The following is a 26,619-nucleotide window of genomic DNA, read 5'->3' on the forward strand; positions in this document are numbered from 1 at the left end:
TCTGCTACCAAATAGCCTTCATTTTCTTGGGAATGCAGCCCAGAAGGAGGAACGGTATCCATAAACACTGGAATAAAATAAAGGTCTGTTCTAAAACACAATAGAATGAGATTGATGGAGTTCCCGGCTTAATCTCAGCCAGGGGCTGTTCCAAAATCTCACTGAAACAACAGCCTCCAGTCCTTGTGAAGAATCAACATTTGAAGCATCAACAAAAATGGCAGTCTGAGAACAGAATTCTTCTCATCTATAGAGATTATCACGCGAGTAGAAAAAGGTGTGCTCCTGCGACAATCATGATATTGCACTGAAGTTTTTCAGATGATTTCATGCTCAATCAGCCATTATCCCAGGAAGAGCAAGGAATTGAAAGGGAACAAACTATTCATAGGATATCCCATGAATAGCCTTCTCAATACCATGATTGAAGCATGATTGCAAGGATGTGAAAGCCAATCGTTCTTCAATCACAGTATTGGCTAAGAAACCCGGCAATTTTAAAAGGGCCACACCGGCCGGGAAACTTTCATTGCAGTAACAGTGGGCTGCAGCCAGGGATATTTCCCATTTAAAGGGAAACCGGCTGGGAAACTTGCACTTCTCAAACAGCTGAGGGCCACTGCCAGGGATATTTCCCATTTAAAGGAAAACCAGCTGAGGAGGAATAGCTAACACTCCAGAGGACAGGATCAAAATTCAAAATGACCTGAATAGACTAGAAAGCTGGGCCAAAACTAACAAAATGAAATTCAATATGGAGAAATGTAAGGTAGTGCACTTAGGGTGGAAAAATAAAATGCACAGATATAGGATGGGGGACACCTAGCTGAACAAGACTATGTGTGAAAGGGATCTAGGAGTCCATGTAGACCACAAGTTGAACATGAATCAACAGTGTGATGCCGCAGCTAAAAGGGCCAATGCAATTTTAGGCTGCATCAATAAAAGTATAGTGTCTAGATCAAGAGAAGTAATAGTGCCACTGTATTCTGCTCTGATTAAGCCTCATCTGGAATATTGTGTCCAGTTTTGGGCACCACAATTCAAAAAGGACATTGAGAAACTGGAGCGTGTCCAAAGGAGGGTGACTAAAATGGTGAAGGATCTGGAAACCATGCCCTATGAGGAACGACTTAGGGAGCTGGGGATGTTTAGCCTGGAGAAGAGAAGGTTAAGAGGTGATATGATGGCCCTGTTTAAATATTTGAAGGGATGTCATATTGAGGAGGGAGCAGGCTTCTTTTCTGCTGCTCCAGAGACTAGGACCTGAAACAATGGATGTAAGTGTCAGGAAAAGAGATTCCACCCCAACATTAGGAGGAACTTCCTGACAGTAAGGGCTGTTCAACAGTGGAACACACTCCCTTGGAGTGTAGTGGAGTCTCCTTCTTTGGAAGCCTTTAAGCAGAGGCTGGATGGCCATCTGTCGGGGATGCTTTGACTGAGATTTCCTGATGGCAGGGGGTTGAACTGGATGGCCCTTGTGGTCTCTTCCAACTTTATGATTCTATGTTTCTAACTTTCACTTGTGAAGCAGCTATGGGCTTCAGCCAGGGATATTTCCCATTTCTTGGCAACAGCCCAGGAAATTCAGCATTTAAACAGGGCATGTGCATAATGACCAGTTCCCAAATAATATCGATTTATTGCCTAATATGTGCAAAAACCAATCACAGAAATTTTGTGCTTTTGCATGAAAGTGTAAAAACATTCAGCTTTTGTTTCTCTTTCTTTTCTGAACTGGCCCTGATATGATAATCTCCCATAATAATGTGTGTTTCTCTGCCTTCTTCTGCCCTAGCTTGAAGACTGTGAAACCCAGACTCTTGAAACTTGGCAGGCCTAGGTACTAAGTCATCCCAAGAGTATTTAAACTTACAGGATGCTATAGGCAGACCTAGAAAACTCATTTCTCTAGAGAGCCTCTAGGCACTGCCATGTATGCTTCCTTCTGAAGGGCCCCTAACAATTAGACAAATGAGATAAAAAGTCCTGCTACTATGTCAAGTGGAGGGAAGTGAGTGTGCAGTGAGAATGGCTGAATGGGCATCAGGACAGAGGAAGAGAAAGATGGGGGAGGGGGTAAAACAAGGGAAAAGAAAAAAAGTGGAGTGAAAGAGAAGGAACATCAAGCACTGAGAGCATTAAGGTGTTTCTAACCTTTGTGAAGCTGTGTACTTCTGCTGGTCGTTGTATACGCATAATCAACATGGATACATCTAAGAACAGATGAAATGCTCCTCCACTGGGGAGGTAGCACCCAGATAGGTCTGAGCCTTGACACTTTTAAAAAATGGTAGAAAGCACTATGAATCTTCTTTTCCCATGCCTCTCATAAATCTAGGCCCATCTGTTTTCTGTAGGTATGACATCAGCTGTGGCCTCAGTTCAAAGACAATTACATTTCAAACAAAGAGTGTGGCTTTAGCTGTCAATGTATTTATGAAAAATGTTGTAACCTAGACAAGATGCTTGAAGCAGCAAATCACACATAGGGCCCAAACAGATAGGCCAAAATAAAGCTGCTTTGGGTCACTTTGGAGGTATGGTGCTTAAATGACACACACATCTTAAGAGGCCAGAAGCTGCGTCAAAGCTGCACTCTAGTCCTTAGGACTGGAACGTGGCTTTGATGCAGCTTCCAGCTTCTTAGGAGGCATGTATCATTTAAACAGCATACGTCCACAGTCACCTGAAGCGGCTTTATTTTGGCCTGTCTATTTGGGCCCATACATAGCACATATGTTAAAATTCCTCCCGTTGGTTTCAACAGGGAGAGAAACAACTTTAGGAAAGAGGCACCATTCAATATGCAAAATGGCCCCATCTCACCTCCTGCCCTGGCTGCAGTGAGTCAGTAGGATTTGAAAGGCAGCAGTTCACATCACCTAACTTCTCCCCACAACATGCCCCACACAGTGAGGTGGCAGGTTGATGTGAAGGTGGAAAGGAAAGACATCATAGTTATGTGGCTTCTGTATTCACTTCCTCCTGCAATATGCCCCCACACCGAGGTGGCAGGTTGATGTGGAGGTTCAGCTGTATTTAAAAAAACTTCTGAGAATGCTGCTCCAATCAAAGCTCAGTAAAGTTCCCCTTTTGAACTACAACTCCTAGGTTGCTACAATCATTATGGCCAGTGGCTGTACTAGTTGAAGGATTCTTGTTGTCCTAGTTCAAATAAAATCACTTGTCCAGGGTCTTCTCTTACCTCATTAGGATAACATATGAATGTTCTGTTTAACTGATGGCGGCAGCAGGGTGGGGTTGGGGGGGGGAATCAAGGTAAATAGTCAACCAGAAATAATAATTCAATACCACTGACCTCTTGGGTTGTTTTTCTGATGTGAAAAAATGGGTTAAAATTCCCTTAAAATGATTAAATATGTCTTACCAAGTACCACTGTTTTGTAAACAAAGGATCATTCATGTTGATGTCAATTTCATTGATATCTCTGTATCCTCTCTTCTTCCTCCCAAAGCCTACTTGCTGCACAGCTTTCTTTACCTGCAATGATATTTTAAAAGGGTGTTTAAGACACCATTGATACTTGTAAAAGAATAAGAAAAAAACTTACTATATCATACTTTTAGAAAAGTCAAAGCGAACACATACGCAAAAATCATTACATGTGATACTAATGATTTCTTCTAGACACTACAACTCGATGTTCAACTGGAGAGTAGGGGTGTGATGAAAGCTCTCATTGCTATTCATCAAACATATAGGATTTTACGTTTTCTCTCAGTCAAGTATTTACAAGCTCTGGAATTTGGCACCTGCTTGATGGAAGTGTGAGAATTTGCAGAAACTTCATTTGCAAGAGTAGGCACTTCCATAAGAAATTTGATGTTCAGGATTTTTTATTAGTTAGTTTATTTAAGTAATAAAAGTAACAGTGCCTCAGCCATTCATTTTAATTATGTGAGTCAAAATATCCCCTTCAGATGTGTGCAAGTTGGGAATGGAGGAGGCCAGGGACTGTGGGGCAGAACAGGGAGAGAGGAATGAAGAAAAGTATGAATAGACTTTTCTTTTTCATACATTTCATTTTTAAAAAAATAATCCAGCCTGGCCAGATAGGCAGGAGAAAGAAGGGTACCATGCTGGCTATAATTCCAGCAGTTGGACCCCCCAACATCTGGTATGTAAGGCCTGGTTGTTGCATAGAAATCAGATGTTCAATATGTTGAGAGCATGGCTGGTATCCTCTCTCAGATATGAGATTTGGTGCATTCCATATCAACCTTAATCAGAACCCAGATTTAGAACCCCAAATGCAGGATATCTTGTACAAGATGGGACAACTGGGGACATTAGTACACACTGATACCCAAGTCTGTTACTGTATGTGGTGCTTCCCAATGGCTGGTGCATTTTCTGATTCCTTCATTTTTCACTGGATTTATACTGTCACTAAGCAGAAATAAAAACGGTATTCATGGCAGGCAATTCCACCTGCTGTTATGGCTAACACTCTGCCTCTTGTAAAGTGGTGCCCTAATTTATTTATATTATCAGTTATTACAATTTTAGACCACTCAATAACCAGACAAGGTACAATACATGAAAAATACAAAAAAACAAACCACAAAGTATCTAGTATTAATGTTTATCCTGTAGTTGATGAATATGTTCTCTTAAGTGCCTTTGAACTTTAATGGTTGAATGAAATATGTTGTAGATTTGAATTGCAGATAGTTCCCCCCACCTTTGCCAGATAAGTCCATTTCCTCCCTAATGGCAGACAGTTATCTCCAACAATGCCAAATGGAAAGTATTGAAAAGTCATACCAAACAAAAACATGACGCATGAAAATATCTTAAACAAATGCAGGCATACATTCATTAACAAAAGAATTTCCATTTTACAAAGTATTTCTATGCCTGCCCCAATCCCTCTTTTTTCCCTCACCATCTGTGGCTGGAACAGGGACGTAGTCAGGATTTTAGGAAGGGGGGGGGTCCAGACTAAGTGCCACCATTATAATGGGGCTTGGGCGTGGCAGTGCAGCAGCACGCACCATTCAGTTTGGGGGGGGGGGGGGGGGGGGGCCCTTGCCCTCAACCCCCCCCCCCCCCGGCTATGTCCCTGGCTGGAAGCTTTTAGCAGCATTAGCATTGGGAGGATGGTGAGAGAGGGCTAGAGAAACACGGACTTTCATTGTGCAGTAGCAGCAGCCTATCTACTGCAAACAATGCAATAAAGATTGAGCTGGAAAGCAGTAGGATTCTGCACCAGCTAGTCCTGCTGTAGCTGTATGCCCCTGCCTACAAGAAGAAAGGCAAACAGCAGTTGTCTCCAGAATCCCTGAGCATGCATGAAAAGCGAAACACAGAGAAAGGGCGAAAACAGAGCAGCTTGCCTCACAAACACATTCTAAGCGTGGCTACCAAAATGGAGATAATAAGAGAGTTTTGGAGAAGATTTTAGGTAGAAAATTCAAAATGTTTGGGTCCACTTATGTGGGGCCTCATTTCACGTATGCATACTGCAAGTTTTGGATAAACAATTTGCTGAAACGTGTTGATCTGTTCCCTTTGTTATGGTGCAAGAGCTTATCCCTATTCTTTCCATATGCAAAGAGATCTTGCAGCACCTTTGAGACTAAAAGAAGCTGCTAACACAAGCTTTTGTAGATTTAATTCAATAAAGTAGGCTCAAGTCTACAAAAGTTCATGCTACCAACTTCTATCTTTCATATAGCCTCAAAGGTGCTGCAAGAAAGTAGGCTCAAGTCTACAAAAGTTTGTGCTACCAACTTCTATCTTTCGTTTAGTCTCCCTTTGCATACTGATTTTCCTGACTAACACAGCTACGTCTCTGAATTCGATTCTTTCCATGTTATTTCTGTCCCTAATATCCAATTTTCTGTTAAAGAAGTAATGCCCAGGAACACATCTACTTCATTAACTGAGATTTGCCTGTAATTGAAGCAGTATGCAAAATATTAAACATGAGTGGAGAAAAACCCTCTGTAATAAGAGTCAACAACATGAAAATATATGCACAAATGGTAAACACAAATATTTACAACACAGGCCATGGAAACACATAAAGAACTCGTAACATAATTTGTAACTCAAATCCACTTCTGTCTCGTCCATGAATATGGCCACTTAGCCTGCCTCTTTTCTTTGGATGCCTAGATTATATAAATGCTCAACTGAATTTTTATATTACTACAGTGCTAGAAATTTTGGGAGTGAAGGAAAATTTAATTGGGGGGTGAAATGTTATGGGGCAATGCCCTTATTTTGGTGTCCCCGCCCCACAGCTACACCTTTTGACATGCAGCTAACCAGTAAACATTGGTCAGCACTCATAGAAATAAAGGTATAAATAGAATTTCATCTATTAATAACATAGACTGTAAACATACATGGAAAACAACTCTATCTACTTATAACACAATCGGAAAAAAATACATAATGAGCTGAGGTCCATATAAACAAAGTCTATGAAAGCTGCAAAAAATCCTAAATATGTCTATGTTAACAAAAGATTTTGAACTTGTGGATTATTATTTTTTCCATATGTGTTTGATATACTACATCACAAGTTTTAATTGTTTCTTTTAGATATTTTCATTAGCCATGGCCTCGTTGGTATGAGTTCTTGTATCTGAGACTCTTTCCATCTGTATTTTTTTGTTGGAAGTGCAACAACACTTAGCACCAAAGAGTCAAGAACGCCTCATAGAAAGTAGTAGTAATAGGGTTAGAAAGTTTAAGGGACCCAAAGTACCCTCCCTGCTTCTCTACCTATCCTGATCCCTCTGTAAGGTAAAGTGATACTTCTAGGGATGATTTTTCCATCCCTTCCCAGGATCCTCTTAGCTGTTTTCTAGAATTCAACTAGATTAGATTAGCACCCTGAGTAACTTTCCTCTTTTTAGAGCGGAGTTCCTATAATGAAACCTTAATGTTGTTTCTCTAAGGTGGCATCATTGCTGCAGAAATAAACCAGTTTGACACCACTTTAACTTCCATGGCTCAGTGCTACGGAATTCTGGGAATTATAGTTTGTTCTGGTACCAGAGTTCTCTGACAGAGAAGAGTAAATATCTCACAAAACTACAATTCCCAGAATCCTATAGCATTTAACCATTTTAGTTAAGGTGGTGCCAAATGAGATTATTTCCACAGTGTAGATGAAGCCTGAACCATTGGCATCTTTGCTCCTTAACCAGAATCTCTATCCACTGCATGCTTTATCAGGTTATGGGCCCAGCATGCTTTTAGGTATTGGAAACTATCACCTTGTTTTGCTCTTGTTGAAACACAGACCATGTAAAAGAAATTCTCAGGAATCAGCAAACAGTTCCATAGGACAGCTAACAGAAGCAATGATTGCAACCTCCACTCAGGATTGGTATATTAATGCTTATTAAGTATAGTCTAGGGGTGAACAAGAACTGGAACAAAATAGATAAACTGAACATTGAACCATGAAGAAAAGGTGAATCACAAGCATCTGTTCAATCTCCCATACACAGGGATAGCAAATTGTTAAAATTAGTTAAGCCTACAGCTGATGACCAAAACCAGTATTTTATTTTCAAGCACATAATGAAGCAATGGAACATTACTATGTCTCAACGCAAGGCACAAAGAAAGATTCAGAAAGGGATTAAAGGTTTACATGAATGAGAATTTTCATGACTCGGATGAACAAGGTACAAAGGAAATGAAAATGCAGCTGCTGCTTTGGCCAGAAGCCATTCATAGGCTTCTGGCCAAATGTATATAAATGTACAAAAGGCAGATAATAAGGGATGAGGTTAACTCTCATGGCTTATGTGTCTCTCTGTCCTATCCTAAGGGATTAATTCCAAAGGGTCCATCAACACTAGAAAAGCAAAAGTCAATAAGAAGTCAGTAATGGAAATCTTAGGCCTGTATTTTCTAGTAACCCATGCTAGAGTTGACAGGCCAGGATCATCTGAGATTTCAAAATGGTGAACTCTGATGACTCAGAGTTATGTTCCAGTACTGAAACCACTGCACCATGCTGTCTGGCTAAATGGCAAGTGTGTTTGGGTCAGCACACATGTTTATGCACACTTGCCATTTAGCCAGCCAACATGGTGCAGTGGTTTCAGTACTGGAATATAACTCTGAAGACCAGCCTTTGAATCCCTGTTTGGCTGTGGAAATCCAATGGGTGACCTTGTGCAAGTCACACTCTCTCAACCTCAGAGGGCAGCAAAGACAACCCCCCCTGAACAAATCTTTCCAAGAAAATGTGTTTGAGTCGCCATAAGTCATAAATAACTTGAAGTCACACAACAAGACCCATGTATTTTAGAAAAGCATATGCTTGAGAATGCAGTTCTAATGGTTATACCAGAGCTGCACATCAGCTCTCAGTCACCTTCCCTTGTCACTGACTATGTTGGCTAGGGCTGCTGGGAGCTACAGGGTCCACAAAATTACCTGAATGATACTGTGAATGCTATGCAAGTAAACAATCCAAACCTCCTTTTAAGTAGCTGTATTTGGCTCCTGGCTTAGTTTATGAGATGGGTTAGGATCTGGCAGAGTAGCACACTGCAAACCTAAGCATGTTTACTCAGAAGTAAGTCCCACCAAGCTTAATTCTCAACAAGCATGTTTAGAATTTTAGTGTCTTTTTTTAAAATAATCATCTTATATTTATTAATAATTTTCCTTGAAAGTAAAGAATTGATGGATGCTTTTTACCTTTACAAGAGTAATTTAAAAAAAAACCCTCAAATTGAGCTTTGAGAGGGGGGAAATAAAAGGCAAGCAGGAAAGGGGCCAGCTTTGCCTCCCATGGAAGGACATTCCAGTAAGATTCAAATGACAGGAAGAGAGATTCCATCTAAAGACTAGGAAGGCATTACTTATGCTAAGAGCTGTTTGACATTGCAACATAATACCTCAGAAGGTAGTGGATTTGCCATTTCTCCATCTGTAACCTCTCTGGGGGGTTCATAAGCAAAGGTTGGATGACCATCTCTCAGAATGCTTTAAATTCCATGTTCCTCCATGGAACGGGACTGCACTAGATCTTAACTCCAAACTGCTCCACATGTATTCTTCTATGATCACTCATTTTTATATTCATTACATGATAACTGGCAGAATTCAGGTTGTCTTTCACAAGCTGTTGCCCTCCACATGTTTGGACTACACTCTCCATAATCCCCATTGGCCACATTCACCTAAACTGACTAGGCTGATCTATGAAACAGCACAGCAGAAAGCATTTTTCAGTCTCTCTCCCATACCCACCTTACATCGTGGTAAATTCTATGGGCCATGTATTCCCTCTCAATGTGTTTCTGCTTAACCCCATTCATTGTCTGCATGTCTGCCATGATTACTGGAAATTTCATGACGGTTTTAAAGATGACAACTCTGTTTTTATTTCTATAAAGGAAATATTAGTAGTAAAGTAAGTTCATTTTAAACTTAACGTTCAAAACAAAGCATATTATACCATGGTTGAATTTGTACTTTCATATCATCATCCATCATTATCATCATCCATCATCTTCCCACAATTTGCACTTGTTTATCTCACATTTTTATGCTTTGTTAAAAAGTGGGGAAAAATGTCCCATGGAACAAAATATAATTAAAACACCTAGACAATGAAAGGATCACTTGCTTCAGATACTGCCTCTGCTAGTAATTTCTATTCTGTCTCTGTATCTATCGTTTCATATCTTCAGGGCATGAACCATGATGAAAAATAATTAAAAGCACAGAAATCAAACACATACTTCAAAGGAATACTCTCTCTCTCTCTCTCTCTCTTTCGCTTACTCTATATGTGTGCGAGTATCAGATTATTGAACACCCACTGGTTATGCAGAATTTTGGACACGGAGTAGCAAAAAAAAAGGGGGGGGGGTTATGCATGCACAAAATGTGACACATTAAACACTAGTCTTCTAATTTTAGAAAGACCACAAGGATAAATGGGGGCAGGGAAGAAGAGGCCACACATTTAAGGGGAGAGAGAAATTGAGAAAGGGAAAGAAACAGAGTGGGAGGGGAGGAGTATTTGACTCAGTCCTTCTGATGTCTGGTGACTCCCATGGTAGCACCAGCTTCAGATTTCAAAGGAGGTATCCATGGTGCTGAAGCTATTTTGGAAACAGGGTTCAGCTCCTTGGATAGCATCTTTAAAGTGAAGTCTAAAACCTGGAGTGGACTCACTGCTCCACTGAGATGAGATCCACCAGACACCCCTGTTTCTCCCTCAGCTACCACTACTGAACATTTCAGGAGCCAGCAGCAGAAGGAGTTGATCCACCAGGCCTGTTGGAAGACTATTTGTTTTCCCCTCCCCCTCTCCCCCCTATTTTTGTTTCATCTCCTTTCAGATTGCCTGGAGGCAGAGAATATCTTACTTTTATTAATTATATTCATCAATTTATGATGATGCTTGTGCTCTGTTGTCTATCTTCTCTTTTAGCAGGGCTCAAATTCAGCCCCTAAGCAATTTCTCCCCACAACCTCATACATGTATCTCTGAAGAGTTAACCTCTCATTTTCATTTCAGCATATTCAGTGTGAGAATGGCCGAAACACCAGATCCTGTCTGATCATGGAAGCTAAGCAGGATCAGATCTGGTTAGTATCTGGATGGGAGACCACCAACAAATACTAGGTGCTGTAAGCCATATTTCAGGGGAAGGAACCGGCAAACCCATATCTTTGTGTTTCTTACCTAGGAAAACCCTATGTATTTCATGGCATCAACAAGCTGAAAGGCAACTTGCAGGCATGAACACACACACACGCAACACACATTCGTGAGATAAGGAAGTGAGAGTGCCGCCTGCCACCCACCACATATTGCCTGCAGTCTTGGGAAACCCCCAAGAAGCACAGTTACATTAATCATTACAATAAGCCTTCTTTTACACATTCTGGGAGAAGGTCTTTTGTTAGACAAGGGGCTTGTTCTCGAGCCAGGATTATCAGTAGACCTTTCACTAGTGGGGACTAATGAAAGGAGAAATTCTCTTATAGCCAGGAATCATTTTGCCTAATGTTTGGTTTTCTGTTCATAACCGTCAAAGGCTAGAGAACCTTTTGGAGTCCTTTCAGATTAGGCTTTTGCTTTATATAAATCTACACGGCCTCACACATGGAGGTTTACAGGAGTTTGACATCTTCAATTTACACCCCTAAAATTCCTTCCATTCTTTTTTTTTCATTAGAGAAAATGATCTCTCTCTCTCTCTCTCTCACTGTTTTTTATAAAAAGGTGGAATTGCTACACAATTGCGTTTTCAGTTGTAAGTGGTAGAATGAGTCCTCTATCTCCTTGGGTGGAAGGAGCTATGAAAATGGTTGAATTCAATTTGTAGTTTGAATGTAATGAGAATCAGCCACAGGAGAGAAGGGGAAAAGGGAGGGGGGGTTGGCTAAAGGAGCTTTGGATGGACTTGCACACTTAACATCATGATGCAGGTTTAGCATAGGAATGGATTTGTCCTGCTCTATGCCTGGCTCATATATTTATGAATGAAGCAAATATTACAAAGTCACACAATACTTCTCCAGGAATTTTTTGTTCCAAAGAAAGAAAACCACTCAGGTTTACTGTTCAGGAGCATAGCTGACAGTGGAACAGGTTTGCTGAAATCATATTTTGTGTCACGTTCGTATTTTGAGCATGGTGTGTTGTTTTTTTATGCTTTTAGTACCACTGAATCTTGTCACAAACATATAGTAGCAGAGTAAATAAAGCAGTTAAATAAGTAAATATTATTTCAGTAAATAATCATGGAGAATACTACACTGTTATAGCACTGCCATTCCAGTTTTCCTTCTATGGCTGCTTCCTGTGAAATTCTGAGGTTTGTAGTTCAGTGAGGCCTAAGAGGTCTCTGGCTGAGAAGTCAGATATGGGCACCTAGTTTGCAGAGGATGCAAATTAAGCACATTAGCTATTGCATTCTTTTCTTACCACAGTGTTTCAGCTGTTGTTCTGTGCCATCTAGTCATATCCGATTTATATCAACCCTAAACTGCAAATACCAGGATTCCACGGGAGGCAGCCATACTAGCAAAAGTGGAATAATAGTGCTGTAACAGTATAGTGTGGTATTGTCTATAGACGGTTTGATCCTTCAATATTAGGTTTGCAATATTTCAGTCCTCAGATACGGGTACCTAATTTGCAGAGAATGCAAATTGAGTGCATTGGCTATTGCATTCTTTTCTTACCAAAGTGTTTCAGCTGTTGTTCTGTGCTATCAAGTCATTTCCAACTTATGTAAACCCTAAGGTGAACCTATCATGGAGTTTTCTTGGCATATTTCTTCAAAGAGGGTTTGCCATTGCCATCCTCTGAAGCTAAGAGAGTGTGACTTACACAAGGCCAACCAGTGGCTTTACATGGCGGAGCTGAGATTCAAACCCTAGTCTCCAGCGTCATAGTCCACTACTCAAACCACAACATCACACTGGCTCAGTGTTTCAGCTATTATACCCTTTATATAGTAAGCTCTGACCTGAGAGACAACCAGCATAATGTAATGGTTAGAGTGCAGGACACAACAGAGAGAACAAAGTTCAAATTCTCTGCTTAGGTGAAATTTGCCAAGTTATCTTGGGGGTTCAGTCACAGCTTCTCAACTAATCGACCTGATACAGTGGTTCTGGGAATCAGTGGGGAAAAGTGAAGGAGATAAAGTGGTTGTACTGTATACATTTCTTCTGCCCCATCACCATTCTGCCTCCCCCTCCTTCTCCTCATAATAATAATACTATAGTAGTACTGACATTTTTGTCATGCACATCTATTCCCAGTAGTCCCCTTATCGGATTCGTGTAATTTTTTGCTATCAGTTTTTTATTCTATAACAAATGACTTTGATAAATATCATCAAAGGAACAATCAAAGCAGCACGCAGAGCTCTTTCCCTGCCTCTTTTGAACCACATCAAACAATGTCAGGGTGAGATGAGAGAAAAGGGAATGGAGGTAACAGACAATGAAGAAATAGCAGCAGGAATTACATGAAACTAGAGATGTATTGAGGAAGGGAGAGGGCGAAAGACATGTAGAGAGCACACCAATCACTATAGTACAGCCTTTCAATATGATTGCCCAAAAAATATACTTGTATAATATACATGCTTACAGACAGATTCTTGCCACATTGTTCAACACAGAACAATTTATGCTACAAATAGCCTACAAATCGTGATCTTTCCCTTGCTATTAGAGGCCTATTTTAATAGGCCCCTAATCCTCAAATTAATGAAAGTCTATATATTTAGAGTCCCCATCCCCCAACCAATACATGGCAAGATCATTAGCAAGTTGCTTCCTGGGTTTCCATTCGAGAAAAGAATCCACACACTTCAGAAGGTAGCCTTATGAATATGAAATATCGGTGAGAAAAAAAGGTACTTAAGTATTGGATTTTAATATACTTCCACTTAGGCATAATGCAGAAGATAACTGGAATACTAATTAAGCTGCAGGATAGCTAGGCAGAATAAATTAAGAAATTCATCAATCGACTACATGACTACCCCCGGGAGATGGGAGGAAGTCATCACAATATTCTAAACTGAAATCACGCTGTGCATTCTGAAGAATGCCAAGAAAATTGCCTCTGCCTTTAACAGAAGGTGGTTATCAGGGCTTGTGAGCTGGTGTGTCAAAGAGAGTCAATCTTGTTGTCTTCAATGTGTTGCATCAGCATGAGCCCTGCCTAAATTAACCAAGGGTGAATTTTATGAGGATTATTATTCCACAGGGTTCCTTTTTGCCCAGATAGTATATCCAAATCCTCCTATTTATAGCACATGATGGAAGAACAAAGAAATCGCCATATTTTGAAAACCCATGTCTATACATGCCCAAATAGTCTGACTTCTAATTGTATCTATTTGCTGTTGACAGAGACATGGATTTTGTTTCTCCTTGCTAGCAAGAATACCTCTTTTCTTTTTTACTTTAGGAGGGTATAGATTTACAACTCATGTAGAAAATGACCTGGCACTAGCAGCTGTTTAGGATGGAAATGGGAGCAAAACAGAATTTCTGGAACTGGAGGAAAAGCCACCACATGGCTTGGCCACCAATGGTTTGTGATGCTGCTTGGGCTGGCTTTATCCTTAAGCAAATTGTTTGTCAGTTGTTGTTGTTGTTGTTTTTAACTGGCTTCAAGTCGATCATGACACATGGCAAACCTGTGGATGAGACATTTCCAAAAAAAACCCTATGCTCTTCTGCTCTGCTTACATCCTGTAAATTGATACCCATTACATCCCGAGTTGAGTCTAGCCTTCTTGTGTGTGGTCTTCCTCTTTTTCAATTACCTTCCACTTTTCCTAGCACTAATGTCTTGTCTAATGAATCATGCCTTTTCATATTGTGGCCAAAGTACATCGGCTTCAATTTGATCATCTTGGCTTCCAGGGAGACATCAGGCTTGATCTGTTCAAGGTCCCATCTGTTTGTCCTTTTAGCTGTCCACAGTATCCTCAGCACTCTCCTTCAGCACCATTTATCGGATGAGTTGATTTTCTTCCTGTCCACTTTCTTCACCATCCAGCTTTCTTCACCATCCACCCATGGTGATGGGGAATACAGTGGCATGGATGATCCTCACTTTAGTGTTCAGATTTATATGTTCACACTTTAGAATCTTTTCCAGTTCTTTCATAGCTGCCCTTCCCATTCCAATCATCTTCTGATCTTTTGACTGCAGTCTCCTTCCTGGTTGATGTTTGATTCCAGGGATGAGCATTCCTTTACTATTTTGATTTCCTCATTGTCTAGGTTGAATATATGTAGTTCCTCCATGGTCATTATTTTTGTATCAGGTGACAATGGCTAGGAGGCCAGGAAGAGGAGCCAGATGGTGGTGGATAGGCTTGGGTGAGCCATGCAGCATGTCCTATAACCCCTAAGAGTGCCTACTACCCTCAGAAGAAGGGCCATCTTGTCCCTAGCTGGTAAAATGTCTTCAGCCAATGGCAGTGAAGCGTTAGAATAGAAAGTGCCACTATCTAGACTATAAGCCGTGGATTCTACTGATTTATTTTGATAAATTTTACAATGGTGGCGCCCCTTTCCCCAACAGATTGGAGCTTCAGTTGCCACAGCAGCAGCCCTGAGGCCCTGATCTGCCGCTTTTCCAGGCTGCGGGGAAGCGGCAAAAGCTGTTTCCCCGTGGCCTGGAAAAGGGTGTCCTTGGGGCTTCCAGCCCCAAGGACACCCCAACAGCAGCGGGGAACAAGAGAAAGTGGCCGCTCGGTCCCTCTCTCTTTTGTGTCACTGGCGGAGCTGTGTAAAGGCTGCGCCAGCGACACAAATGAAGGAAGGAGCTCCATTTTGGAGCTCCTTCAGGCACGGCTGAAAGAGCACCACAGGCACCCTTCAGCAGCGCCAAGACGTCACATCTGCACCACCCCATTTGGAGGCAGCACGGCCGTGACATCATAATGGCGGCACCCATGTAGAATGGGTGCCGGCATTACAACGTACTAGGGTTGTGGGGCATCTGGAAAAGATGCCCCGAGGCAACCCTAGTATGTGTGCAGGCCAGCGCAAAGCACTGGTCTGTACAGAACCATAATTTTGTCAGCTCTTCCACTAAAAAGATTTCCAGAATGACTTCCAGAAGATACATATCAAACAGCAAAGTCCTTGTCTGCTTATCATAAAAAAGATACCACACAAAATAATGAGGATGAGGTAGGAAGAGGAAAACAAGCAAACTGAGGTGCCCGTATCATAATTCTTGTAATGATCAGCTACAATGGAAAATGGAAGAGGGCACTTTTAATGATCCTTGTGTTTAAACCAAATCTCCTTGGAAACAGAAAACTAGTATATAATGGGGAAAGTAGATCTCCCAGCTGTCAGCCTTTTATATACTCTGCTGGTTTTTTGTTGGCAGGGAGTATTTTTCTTTCATTTTTTAAATTTTTTTTAAAATATATTGTTATTAATGAATAAACATACTATTAACTAACAATAATATTAAAACATATTAAACAAAAAAACATATTAAAACAAAAAGAAAAGAAAGGTGAAAAAGAGAAGAAAAAGGGAAAAAAACATAATACAAAGCACCACCACCCCACCCACGTTGGTAGGGAGTATTTCAAACAGGAAAGGATTTAAAAATGTATAACTGGCCACCATCAGTCTGTGGAGGGTTAATATGTCCCATCACTTCATCCTTCTGCTTATGTATTTCAGACCAGACATCTCTCTCATTGTCACCATCATTCCTAACATTCTGAGTTTGTTCCATTATACTACAAATTTATACACAGAACCACAGGTCTACACTTTTCAAAACAAACCAGCCTTCATTCCTGGTCCATTTTTACTTTGTCAAAAGGCTTGTAAAAGCTTCCATCTTGATTTCTTTGTAGTTTATTGGTACAGTCTGTTATAATGATTTTTGAGAAGGGCTGAAGAACCAGTGAGACTATGAAAATCAATACAGTATGTAGAAGGAAATACGATGGGAAATTAAAAACAAAGTAGCAGGCTATAACTGGTGGGCTGTTTATATAAGACACAGTACATGAATAAAACACATGCATATACATATACAGTATACTTAAACCTGACAGCTACATTACCATGCCGATGCGACTGGAGCCAGGCCTTGGGGTGGCAGAAATGTAGACAGCTGAATATAGCAGAAATGTGCCAGAGGAAATAGTAAGTTTAGAATGTTGTAGGGCTAAAAATAATAATATTGCACCACCTTCCTTTGCACCAGCACAATATCAGTGCTCTAGAGGCTCTCTGGAAAGAAGCATAGGGAAAATCTACACAACTGGTGACCCACTAAAGCTGCCAGCTTTAAATGGCAGCCCTTTAGTAGCCCGAAAAGCATATTCTTTCTGCTGTTCATTTGGGATTACTCAAACAGAGCCGGTTGTCCAGAATGTGGAAGTTTGCAGTCGGTTAGATCACAACTTTAACAGAATATGTTGAGCTGATTACTAAGAACATCTAACTGCCCTGCTGAAAGAGCTTCGTAAATTACTGGTTCATTTCCAGACTTCCTCCAAGGATCTTAATCAGTTCAAAGTGCTGGTTCTCACAGAATCATATAATTAGAAGGGGACACAAGGACCATCTAATCCAGTGGTTCCCAACCTTCCTAATGCTGCGACCCCTTAATACAGTTCCTCATGTTATGGTGACCCAAACCCATGAAATTATTTTCATTGCTACTTCATAACTGTAATTAAATAGGTGTTTTCCAATGGTCTTAGGCGACCCCCATGAAAGGGTCATTTGACCCCCAAAGGGGTCCCAACCCACAGGTTGGGAACCACTGATCTAATCCTACCCCCTGCAATGCAGGAATGCATAACTTAAGCACTCCCAAAAGATGGCCACCCAACCTTTATTAAAAGATTTCAAAAAGAGAGAGAGTCCACTGCTTCTGAGGCAATCCTTTTCACTGTTGAACATCTCTTACAACTGAGACATGTCTTCCTAACATTTTGGAGAAATCTCTTTTCTTGTAATTTGAAACCATTAGTTTGGGTTCTATTCTCAGGAGCTGCAGAAAACAAGCTCACATGTATTTTGCATGACCTCCCTTCAGCTATTTAAATATGGCCTTCATATCACCTCTCAGTCTTCTCTTTGCTAAGCCGAACATGCCCAGCAATCTAAGCCATTCCTTATAGTGCTTGGTTTCTAGACCTTTACCATCTTGGTAAATGATTTATAAAGCCCTATATAAACAAGATTATTAGACCAGACTATTTGAAAGACCTTCTCTCCCAGTATGAGCCTGTCTGAGTTTTAAGATATTTGTGGGAAGGCTTTCCAACTACCATCATACTCATATTTTGTGAAGACATGGGAGACAGCCTTCTTGGTGGCTGTTCTCATGCTTCCATGGAAGGTTAGGTTGGCCTCTTCTCTCCTTTTTTATCCAGCAAGTGAAGACCCACCCACCCAAACCTTTCCCTGTTAACTGGTCATTGTGGAAAGTCTTTTAACTGGAGTGTACTGAATTTTTAAAAATCATTATTGATATATTTAAGTGGCCTTTTACATTGTTTTAAAATCATGCTTTTAATACAATTATTTATTTAATTGCTTTTTAGCTCCAGTGTGTCTCTGAATTTGAACTCCATGTTAACATTTCTCAACAATCCGATAATTATACTTTCTAAAGAAATACATTTCCCCCCTGCTCTCAGTGGATTTTCCCCCAGGCCTCTGCTGGCAATGTTAATTACATAAATTTAGGGGGCTGAAAATGTAACCAATTAATGCTTAAGTAAAGTGTCCCAGGCAGACCTGGCTTCAATCTCTTTGTGACTTCCCAAAGTCTTTATTTTTCCCTGGTAAATTAAAGATGTTTTAAAGAGAGAGAGAGAGAAAGAAAACAAAGGCTCATGAAAGGAATCAATATTTTTCTCCGTTTAGTAGGTCTCTCACTGTGTTGAACACAGATCCATGGAGTCAACGTGAACAATAACGCAGAGAGCAGCCTTCGGCCCATTCAGCAAAGCAATCAATATTGTACACCTAATTGCTCCTTTAAAAGTCAAAAGAACTGGTTATGTTGGAAATTTCAGATGTTTTGCTTTCCCACTAGACATTCAGAATTCTGCAGCACACGTTCCCTCTTTCACGTCACTAGAAAACCAGAATGACATTAAATGGGTGACCCTAGGAGGAAAGGGCATAAAATTACATTCACTAAGTCATGTTCTCCCCAAAAGCTGAAATTAACAGCCCATGAGTGGTTTCACTTCTTAAGGAGTCCTGTTTTACTGAGGACATGCCTCTATTTAAAGGTCCGGGAATTCTCAGTTTGTAAATGTCTCCCAGGAGATTATCACACACGTTTTCATAATTGTGATTTCATTGGGAGGGAAGCAGTATCGGCGATCCTGATTTTACAACGCCACTATCCCCCAGCTGTCCCTTTTCATTCATGGGGGGAAGCTATGACTTCTGTTTTTTTGTGCAATTCCAGAGCTCTGAAGCCTTGAAGTTTCAAAAAGTCCTTTTAAAAAGCTTAAATTGGGACTGCAGATCTCCGGAATTGCACAAAAAAAAACAACATGAAAAAATAAACTAAAGGCAAGCTGGATAAGGGAGGGATAATGGGGTTAAGGGATGAGACAGGAAGGGAGCGCAATGGGGGGAAACAGCCTTGGTTGCACAAATGAAAGTGCCCTGGTGGCGCCTGTAAAATTGGATTGTTCCCATTTTATTTTTGATTGCATGACTGCAGTAGGAAAGAGGACACAAAGAGGCTAGTGTGATAATCTCCTCAGAAACACCATGCAGTTCGTGTCTGGTTTAAAGGAAAAGAAACATGGGAAGAGAGCAAGTGAGCAGAATTTTGAAGCTGGGCATTAACAGCTAGTATCTAAGTCAGCAGACAGGACATAGTGTCCGATGGTCCCACTATGAGGAGATTTATTGTATTTATTAATATTTAAACTACAGTGGATATTTCTCAATGTGCATATAAATTAGCATGTGTTGATTTTGTGCAAATCTGCATCCTCTTTCATCCTTTCTAGAGAATCACAAAATCAGAGTTGGAAGGTACCATGCAGGAATACACAACTAAATCACTCCTAACAGAGGACCATTCAACATCTGTTTAAAGACTTTAAAAGATGGAGAGAGTCCACCACCAACTGAGGCAATCTATTACACTATCAAACCATTCCTACAATAAAGACGCTTTCCTGAATGTTTAGGTGGAATCTCTTTTCTTGGAATTTGAATCCACTGCTTTGTGTTTTAGTTTGCAGAACAGCAGAAAAGAAGCTTGCTTCCTCTTCTACATGGCAACCCTTCAGATACTTAAAGATAGCTATCATATCATCTCTCAGTCTTCTGTTCTCCATGCTAAGCATATTCGGCTCCCTATGCTGTTCCCCATTAGGCTTGGTTTCATCTTGTTCACAATCCTCTGGACATATTTCAGCTTTTCAATATCTTTCTTGAACTGTGGTGCGCAGAACTGGACCAAGTATCCTATATGTGGTCTGACCAAAGTAGATTGGAGTGGTCCAAGACTTCCCTTTATTTGGACACTATAGTGCCATTGATGCTGTCCAGAATTGCATTGGCTTTTTTGGCTGCTGCATCACCCTGTTGACTCATGCTTATTTTATAGTTTACTATGACTCCTAGATCCTTTTCACATGTAATACTTTCAAGCCAGGTGTCACCCATCCTATATTTGTACGTTTCATTTTTCCTGCTTAGATGTAGTACCCTTCCATTTACTCCTGTTGAAATTCATTTTGTTAGTTTAGGTCCTGTTCTCCAAGCTACCCACCCACCCCGAATTTGATGTTAAGTGCAAATACGATAAGCATGCTTTCTATTACAACATCTAAGTCATTTGTAAAAATGTTAAATAACACTGGGCCCGCGATAGAACCCCACTAGTCAATTATCTCCGGGATGAAGCGGAGCCATTGGTGAGTACTATCTGGAGTCGAGCTGTCAATCAATTACAGATCCAACTAAATGTAACCCTGTCTAGCCCACAGTTCATCAGCTTGCCTGAAAGAATATCATAGGAGACCTTGTCAACGCCTTACTGAAATCAAGACATACTACATCCACAACACTCCCCTGACCTACCAGGCTTGTAACTCTTTGGGGGGGGGGGAGATAAGATTAGTTTGGCACTGCTTGTTTTTGAGAAACCCATGCTGTCCTAAGTAATCACTTAATTACTTTTTAATTCTGCAGACTGTCTGCTCAATGATTTGTTCTAGAACCTTTCCTAGTATTGGCATCAATCTGTCTGGTCAGTTAGTTGCTTGGGTCCTCAACCCTTTTTGGAGATGAAGAAAACATTTGTCCTCCTCTCATGGCTGGACATCTCCTGTCTTCCAAGAATTCTCAAAGATGATTGATAGTGGCTCTGAGATTACATCTGCAAGTTCCTTTAGTACTCTTGGATGTAGCTCATCTGGTCTTGGAGACTTAAAATCATTTACTACCTCTTTACCTATACTGGGTTGTAGTTCCCTCATTGCATGGTTCATTCTAGTTTTACCAGATATAGCACTGCTTTCTTTTTGGAGGGAAGACTAAGGTAAAGAAGGTATTAAATAGTGCAGATTTCTCTCTATCCCCTGTTAGCATTTTTTCTTCTTCTCTGTCATTTCTTTGTTCTTCCTCTTGCTCCAAACTTAGCAGACAGCAACGACAACAAATACTCCATTCTGGACTCTAGCTTTCCCTCCCCCACAAGTTCTAACTGTTCATCTGTATTCTTCTTTGGTGGTTTTCCACTTCATCCATTTCTTATAAAAGTCTCTTGTAAACCTCAGCTCATCTTAAAGTTCTTTGTATTGTAGATCCAGTGTAGTTTCTTTAGATAGCTCCTACTTTTCTTCCTTCTTGGAATTGTTTATGATGCATTTCTTTTATTGGCAATGCATAAATAGCTATTCTATAGCTTCTTCCCTTATGTTCCATCTCACAAGCAACAAGTCGATTCACACTGAGTGTCCTGCATTTTGAGCAGTTGCTCACTATTACAATCAATGAATGTACATGAGAAAGCATTTTTCATAAATGGTACACAGTCTTGAATTCTGGAATGATCAGAGTTTAGTTGATTTTGATTTTCCATTGTCACAGCTTGAACATTTTAGCAAATTTCTCCTGCCAATCAGAACCTCAGCAGCATGTGAATGTGCTATATACTGGATAACTGGTGCTTTTTTGTTTTACACTTGCAGGTACTGGGATTAAGCCCAAGTCACAGATAAAATTCATAATTCTAGATATTATCTCACCAGCCTTTTAGAATAAGTATATATTTACCAGAATCTTATAGAAAGCTTGTGCTAACATTGCCTCATTTGTGCTAGTGTAAGTACATTTAAAGATGTTACAGAAGGAGGTCTCCAGTAGTTCCTAGTGCAATGCCTTTTAGGCAGGTGTGGAAGGGAATCTAGATGCTCTCAGATACAGATCATCCCTCCAGCCATAGACTGGCTGTTGGATGCAGTGTGAACTATCCTGCCATCCCCAGGCACCCAGGAATAAGGAAAAAGCTTCCACTCATGTGCAGGGGGCAACTATAATTTCTTTACTTTCTTCACTGAAATAACAACCAGGCAGCTCTCATATCCACCCGGTTGGTAATCGCTATTCTATGTCAAGGAGCCTTTAGCTGCCCTTACTCATTCAGGGAAGGGGAATAAGGTATCACTTGGAGGGATGTCAGATCAGGAAGAACTATGCTGGTGAAGAGGTATGTTTTCTCAGTACTGGTACTGGATTTCTGCCACTACACAAATAATCTATTTTGCTGTGTGCATTTCTTTGTTTGTGACAAAGAAGGAAGGAAGACCCTTCTTTCCTCTCAGACTCAAATTATGGTAGGTCTCATCTATTTTATCCAATAGTTTAACCAGGCTATCATGGGACAGAGAATAAGGAGCAAAGGCAGATTTATCAGAATGAGGCGGTAGAGTGGATTTTCACTCTTCACACTGCATTTCTTCCCAACCAGCTATATATTGCTGAATTTAAAAATATTTTGTATAAAGTACACCAAAGACTGAAAACTGTAGACACACACACCACAACCCCAAATCAGCCCTTCTTTCCCCTTTCACGCCACCCTATTCCGGTATTTGCCTTCATAGAATCACAGATTAGTTCACCTCTTTCTTGATTGTGACATTTTTATCATTATATTATGATATAAATTAAAAAAAGTAAGATATTATTTTTAAAATATCTCCTGCAGGAAGAAAATACACACATTAGGGGAAAGAGTTCTAGCCCAGCCTTCTCCCTCGTTTGCTAGTCTTCAAGTTGAAGAGAGGCTTTTGATTGCTAACATCATTCACAACTGTGAACATGTAAAACTTTTAAAAGATTAAAAGAAGTACAGTACAGATAAAAATAGGCCAAATGCTTTAGTTCTAAATTGAACAAATGATTGTATTAAACAACTTAATTGAAATAAATTTAAAGTTATGGCAATAATCTGTGAAACGCTAACTGGCCAGTCAGTTGATAAAAGTCTGCCTGAATATAAAGTTCTTTGCCTGCTGGTGAAATACAAGAGAGAGGAGATCAACTTAGGAGTTCCAAGTCTTGGAAGTGGTAATTCCTTAGGTGATCTGTCCAAACATGGTTTAGGACAGAACTGGGGCCTGGCACAGCCTCAGGTTCCTTCTGTACCTAAGGAGCCGAGTCCTCCTCTGAGTCCTCCTCGTGGCTGGCCATGACAGTCCTACTCCTTTTTCCTGTCATGACTTAAATATACTGAGATTTCATCCACTTTTTCTTTCCTGCTTGAGGTATGGTTAACCATGGTATGGGCAGGGTTTCCTCCCCTCCATGAACTCACCATCTCCCACCATGCTTCTCCCCCAGTATCCACATTCTTTGTCTTGCACATTTATTTATTTATTTATTACTTTTAGTTACACCACTTTAGTACCAAAACTGTAAAAGAAATGTCTGGTGTTGTTTTTTCAAAAGAAGCATTCAGTCTAGTAACCAAAAAATGTAACAATCAGAAGAAAACCTTTGTGGCCAAGGTCACATACATCCCCATTCAACATGTCATCAGTGGGTCTCCCCAGAAGTGCAGAAGGAACTGAGATGATGGATACAAATGTGAGAATTTCTCCCTGCCTGTCTTGGAAACTCCTATCTCGGTTTTAAAACTCATTGCTAGTCTTGGAAATTCACAAGAAATACACTGTGTCAGGAGGCACATTATATGGATACCTTTTAAATAAAAATCTAAAACATAGAGGTATAACTCCCATTAAATCTTGAGACTAACTTTTGGCCAATCTGCGGGAACATTCATCCTCCCACTCTCTCCTTTTAAATCCCCTCCCAGTAGCACACTGAATGCCAAGAGCACAGTCCTGGATGAGGACCATTTTCAACAAAGAACTTCATTCAGTCCACTCCCAGTCTCATCCGAATGACTTTTGCTTGTTTTCCTGCCTGACTCATAACCACCCTCCTGCTTTGTTTGCAGTCCATATTGCACCATTCAAGGACAGTCTGTCATGAAAGAAGGCCATAAATTGGCATGTCATGCAGGCACTAATCCAAGTCAGTCTCCGTTCCTATCAGCCTTGGATTCCTGTTAGTGCTTAAATGCAATTTTATCATGCAGGTCAGGGAAATTAAAAAAGGTGTCCTGCTTTACATATGACAGTTCTCTATTTGAAGGAGAGTCAGAAGGCATTCCTACAATGAATCTGTTATATGATGGCCCATCTAGCTCAAGACAGATTTAATAAAGAATTATTAAAAAGTGGAGTGTGTCTTATTTTCTGGTAAATTATACATGTTTCTAAATGTGCATCTGTACATATAATTTGTCAAATGCATATTTTCTGTCAACCAGTATCTTCTTGCACCTTCTTTTTGGATTATATATACTAGTAGTCAAAGAGAAACTGAGGTATACTGGTTTTAGATTATATACACACACACAATCTTGAATTTATTCTTTCCCCCATAACCATGATTTTCAATCATTCATGCTGTTCTTACCCCCATTTTACTTTGTATATAATTCTTTCCACTGCACTGTCCTTTAATTGCCCATCATTCCTCTTAAAACATACTCTGAATAAAAACATGCTGCCCACTGAACATCCATCTGAAATATGTGTGGACTCTGCAGCATTATCTCTTTCATTAGGAATCTACAGACAATGGCTCTTTTCTGAGGTTTTCTGGTTCTGCTATAATTGACTGCTACATAATGGGTGTTTTTAAATCTGCAAACCTTTCTGAAATGGCTTCTCATCAAAAGCAACAAATGCTTCTATGTAGCTAGCATAAAGCATCACAATAGAACTAAATTGTTATGGTGGAGCTCATTTCCAATTTGCCCAGATTGGTTTATGCTTAAAAGCCTGTACTTACTTCTAAGCCAAAGGTACCTATGGCGTGGTAGGCAATGCTGCTGGAAGACATGTATCCACAAATAGTTTTGGGCATCATGTTTCTTCAGCTTTCAAAAAATAAGGAACTTCTAAAGCATACTTAAAGACCCACTTGAAAGATAATTCCCCTCCTTCAGTTCTCCTGATAGAGTTGGGTTGGCTGTGATTTTTGGAGGTCTGTCCTATACTAAAACCCATCCTCCAACTATCCTTATTCTAAAGTAGTATATGACATGCATCTCACGTGTTGGTTCTTTGCATTATACAGTAGGTCCTTGGTATCAGCTGCTATTAGGTTCCAATACCTCCATGTATAACAAGATCCGTGGATGCTCAAGTCCCATTAACTACAATGGTGTTGTAAAATGATGTTCCTTATATAAAATGGCAAAATCAAGGTTTGCTTTTTGGAATTTATATTTTTTGGGGGGAACACTTTCAAACCATTGATGGTTGAATCTGTGAATAAATATTTCGTGGATATGGAGGGCCAAGTACGTATTATGCAGAGCGGTAGTGTAACAAGTTAAAATAACTAGCTGTGAGTAATCAGTTTCCTTTTTCCAATAACTAAGATTAAAATACCATCATATTGTGGTTGCAGCAGAACAGAAGATAACTTCACTCCTTTTATAGTATAATGGTAACTTTTAGATGCCTTCATAATTATGACAGTGTAATATGAAGCTACTGAGTGAGATCATTAGTTTTGGGTGTTGAGTTCTCTTACTATGCTGATGACACTCAGTTCTTTTTCTATTTTCAGTGGTTCTATTAAAGTTAGTTGGAGTTGTGCCGATACTGGACATTTGTCCGGGTGTGGATCCAAAAAACTGAAGCTGAATCGCAACAAGAGGGTAGTATGATGTAGTGGTTTGAGAGTTGAATTACAATTTGGGTGATCAAGGTTCAATTCCATGCTTGTCTGCAGAAATTTACTGGATGACTTTGCTCTACATGAGGGTGCCCTTGAATATGTCTCAAAATGCAAAATGTATCAGTCAAATTGCTGTTCAGAATTTCAGAAAACAAACCAGTTTTAAAGGAATTGCACTGACAGCCAAAATTCTTCCAGTCTGAACTCAAGGACCTTGTGATGACATTTAAAACCCCAAAGAGCTTGTTACCTTGATACTTCAAGGAGCCTCTTTCCCTACAAAAAACGGCCTTAAGACTAAGATCGGCTGGGGAGGATCTCTTCTGTGTCCCACCAGCAGAGGTGATACACTGTGAGGATGCTGGAAAGACCCTCTCTGCTGGAGTATGCTAGTTGTGGAATTGTGGAGATACCCTCCCCCTGGTACCAATGCTTGCCCCATTCCCACCAAGTTAAAACATGCATTTTACTAAAACTTTGATGTCTAATGGTTTGATCTAACATGTACATGTGCATATCTTCAAACTGTTTTAAATGGTTACTTTATTCAGTATGTTTTTTCAGCAATTTCATCTGTGTAATTTATTTTTATTTTTTAGCTGTGTGGCAAACCCTATGATAGGCTTACCTTAGGGTCTCCATAAATTGGAAATGACTTGAACGCACTCAGCAACAATAACAACTATGCTATCCTGAGATTTCTTGATACAGAGTGGGGTAGATTTATGTTTACAACATCTTCTTCAAACTATAAACCTTCTAAGCATTATTATTATTATTATTATTATTATTATTATTATTATTATTATTAT

General features: G+C 40.1%; 1 protein-coding gene across 1 annotated transcript in view; it reads right to left on the reverse strand.

Annotated features, from left to right (window-relative positions):
* The window catches only part of PCSK2 (proprotein convertase subtilisin/kexin type 2), a 136,010-nt gene that overhangs the window by 58,475 nt on the left and 50,916 nt on the right, over window positions 1–26,619 (reverse strand). Inside the window, exon 3 of the mRNA XM_042446790.1 lies at window positions 3,395–3,508. Coding sequence (XP_042302724.1) covers window positions 3,395–3,508 — 114 coding nt within the window. The remainder of the gene's footprint in view (window positions 1–3,394; window positions 3,509–26,619) is intronic.

This window comes from Sceloporus undulatus, chromosome 1 (genome assembly GCF_019175285.1).
Source record: "Sceloporus undulatus isolate JIND9_A2432 ecotype Alabama chromosome 1, SceUnd_v1.1, whole genome shotgun sequence".
In the NCBI taxonomy this organism is placed as follows: Eukaryota; Metazoa; Chordata; class Lepidosauria; order Squamata; family Phrynosomatidae; genus Sceloporus; species Sceloporus undulatus.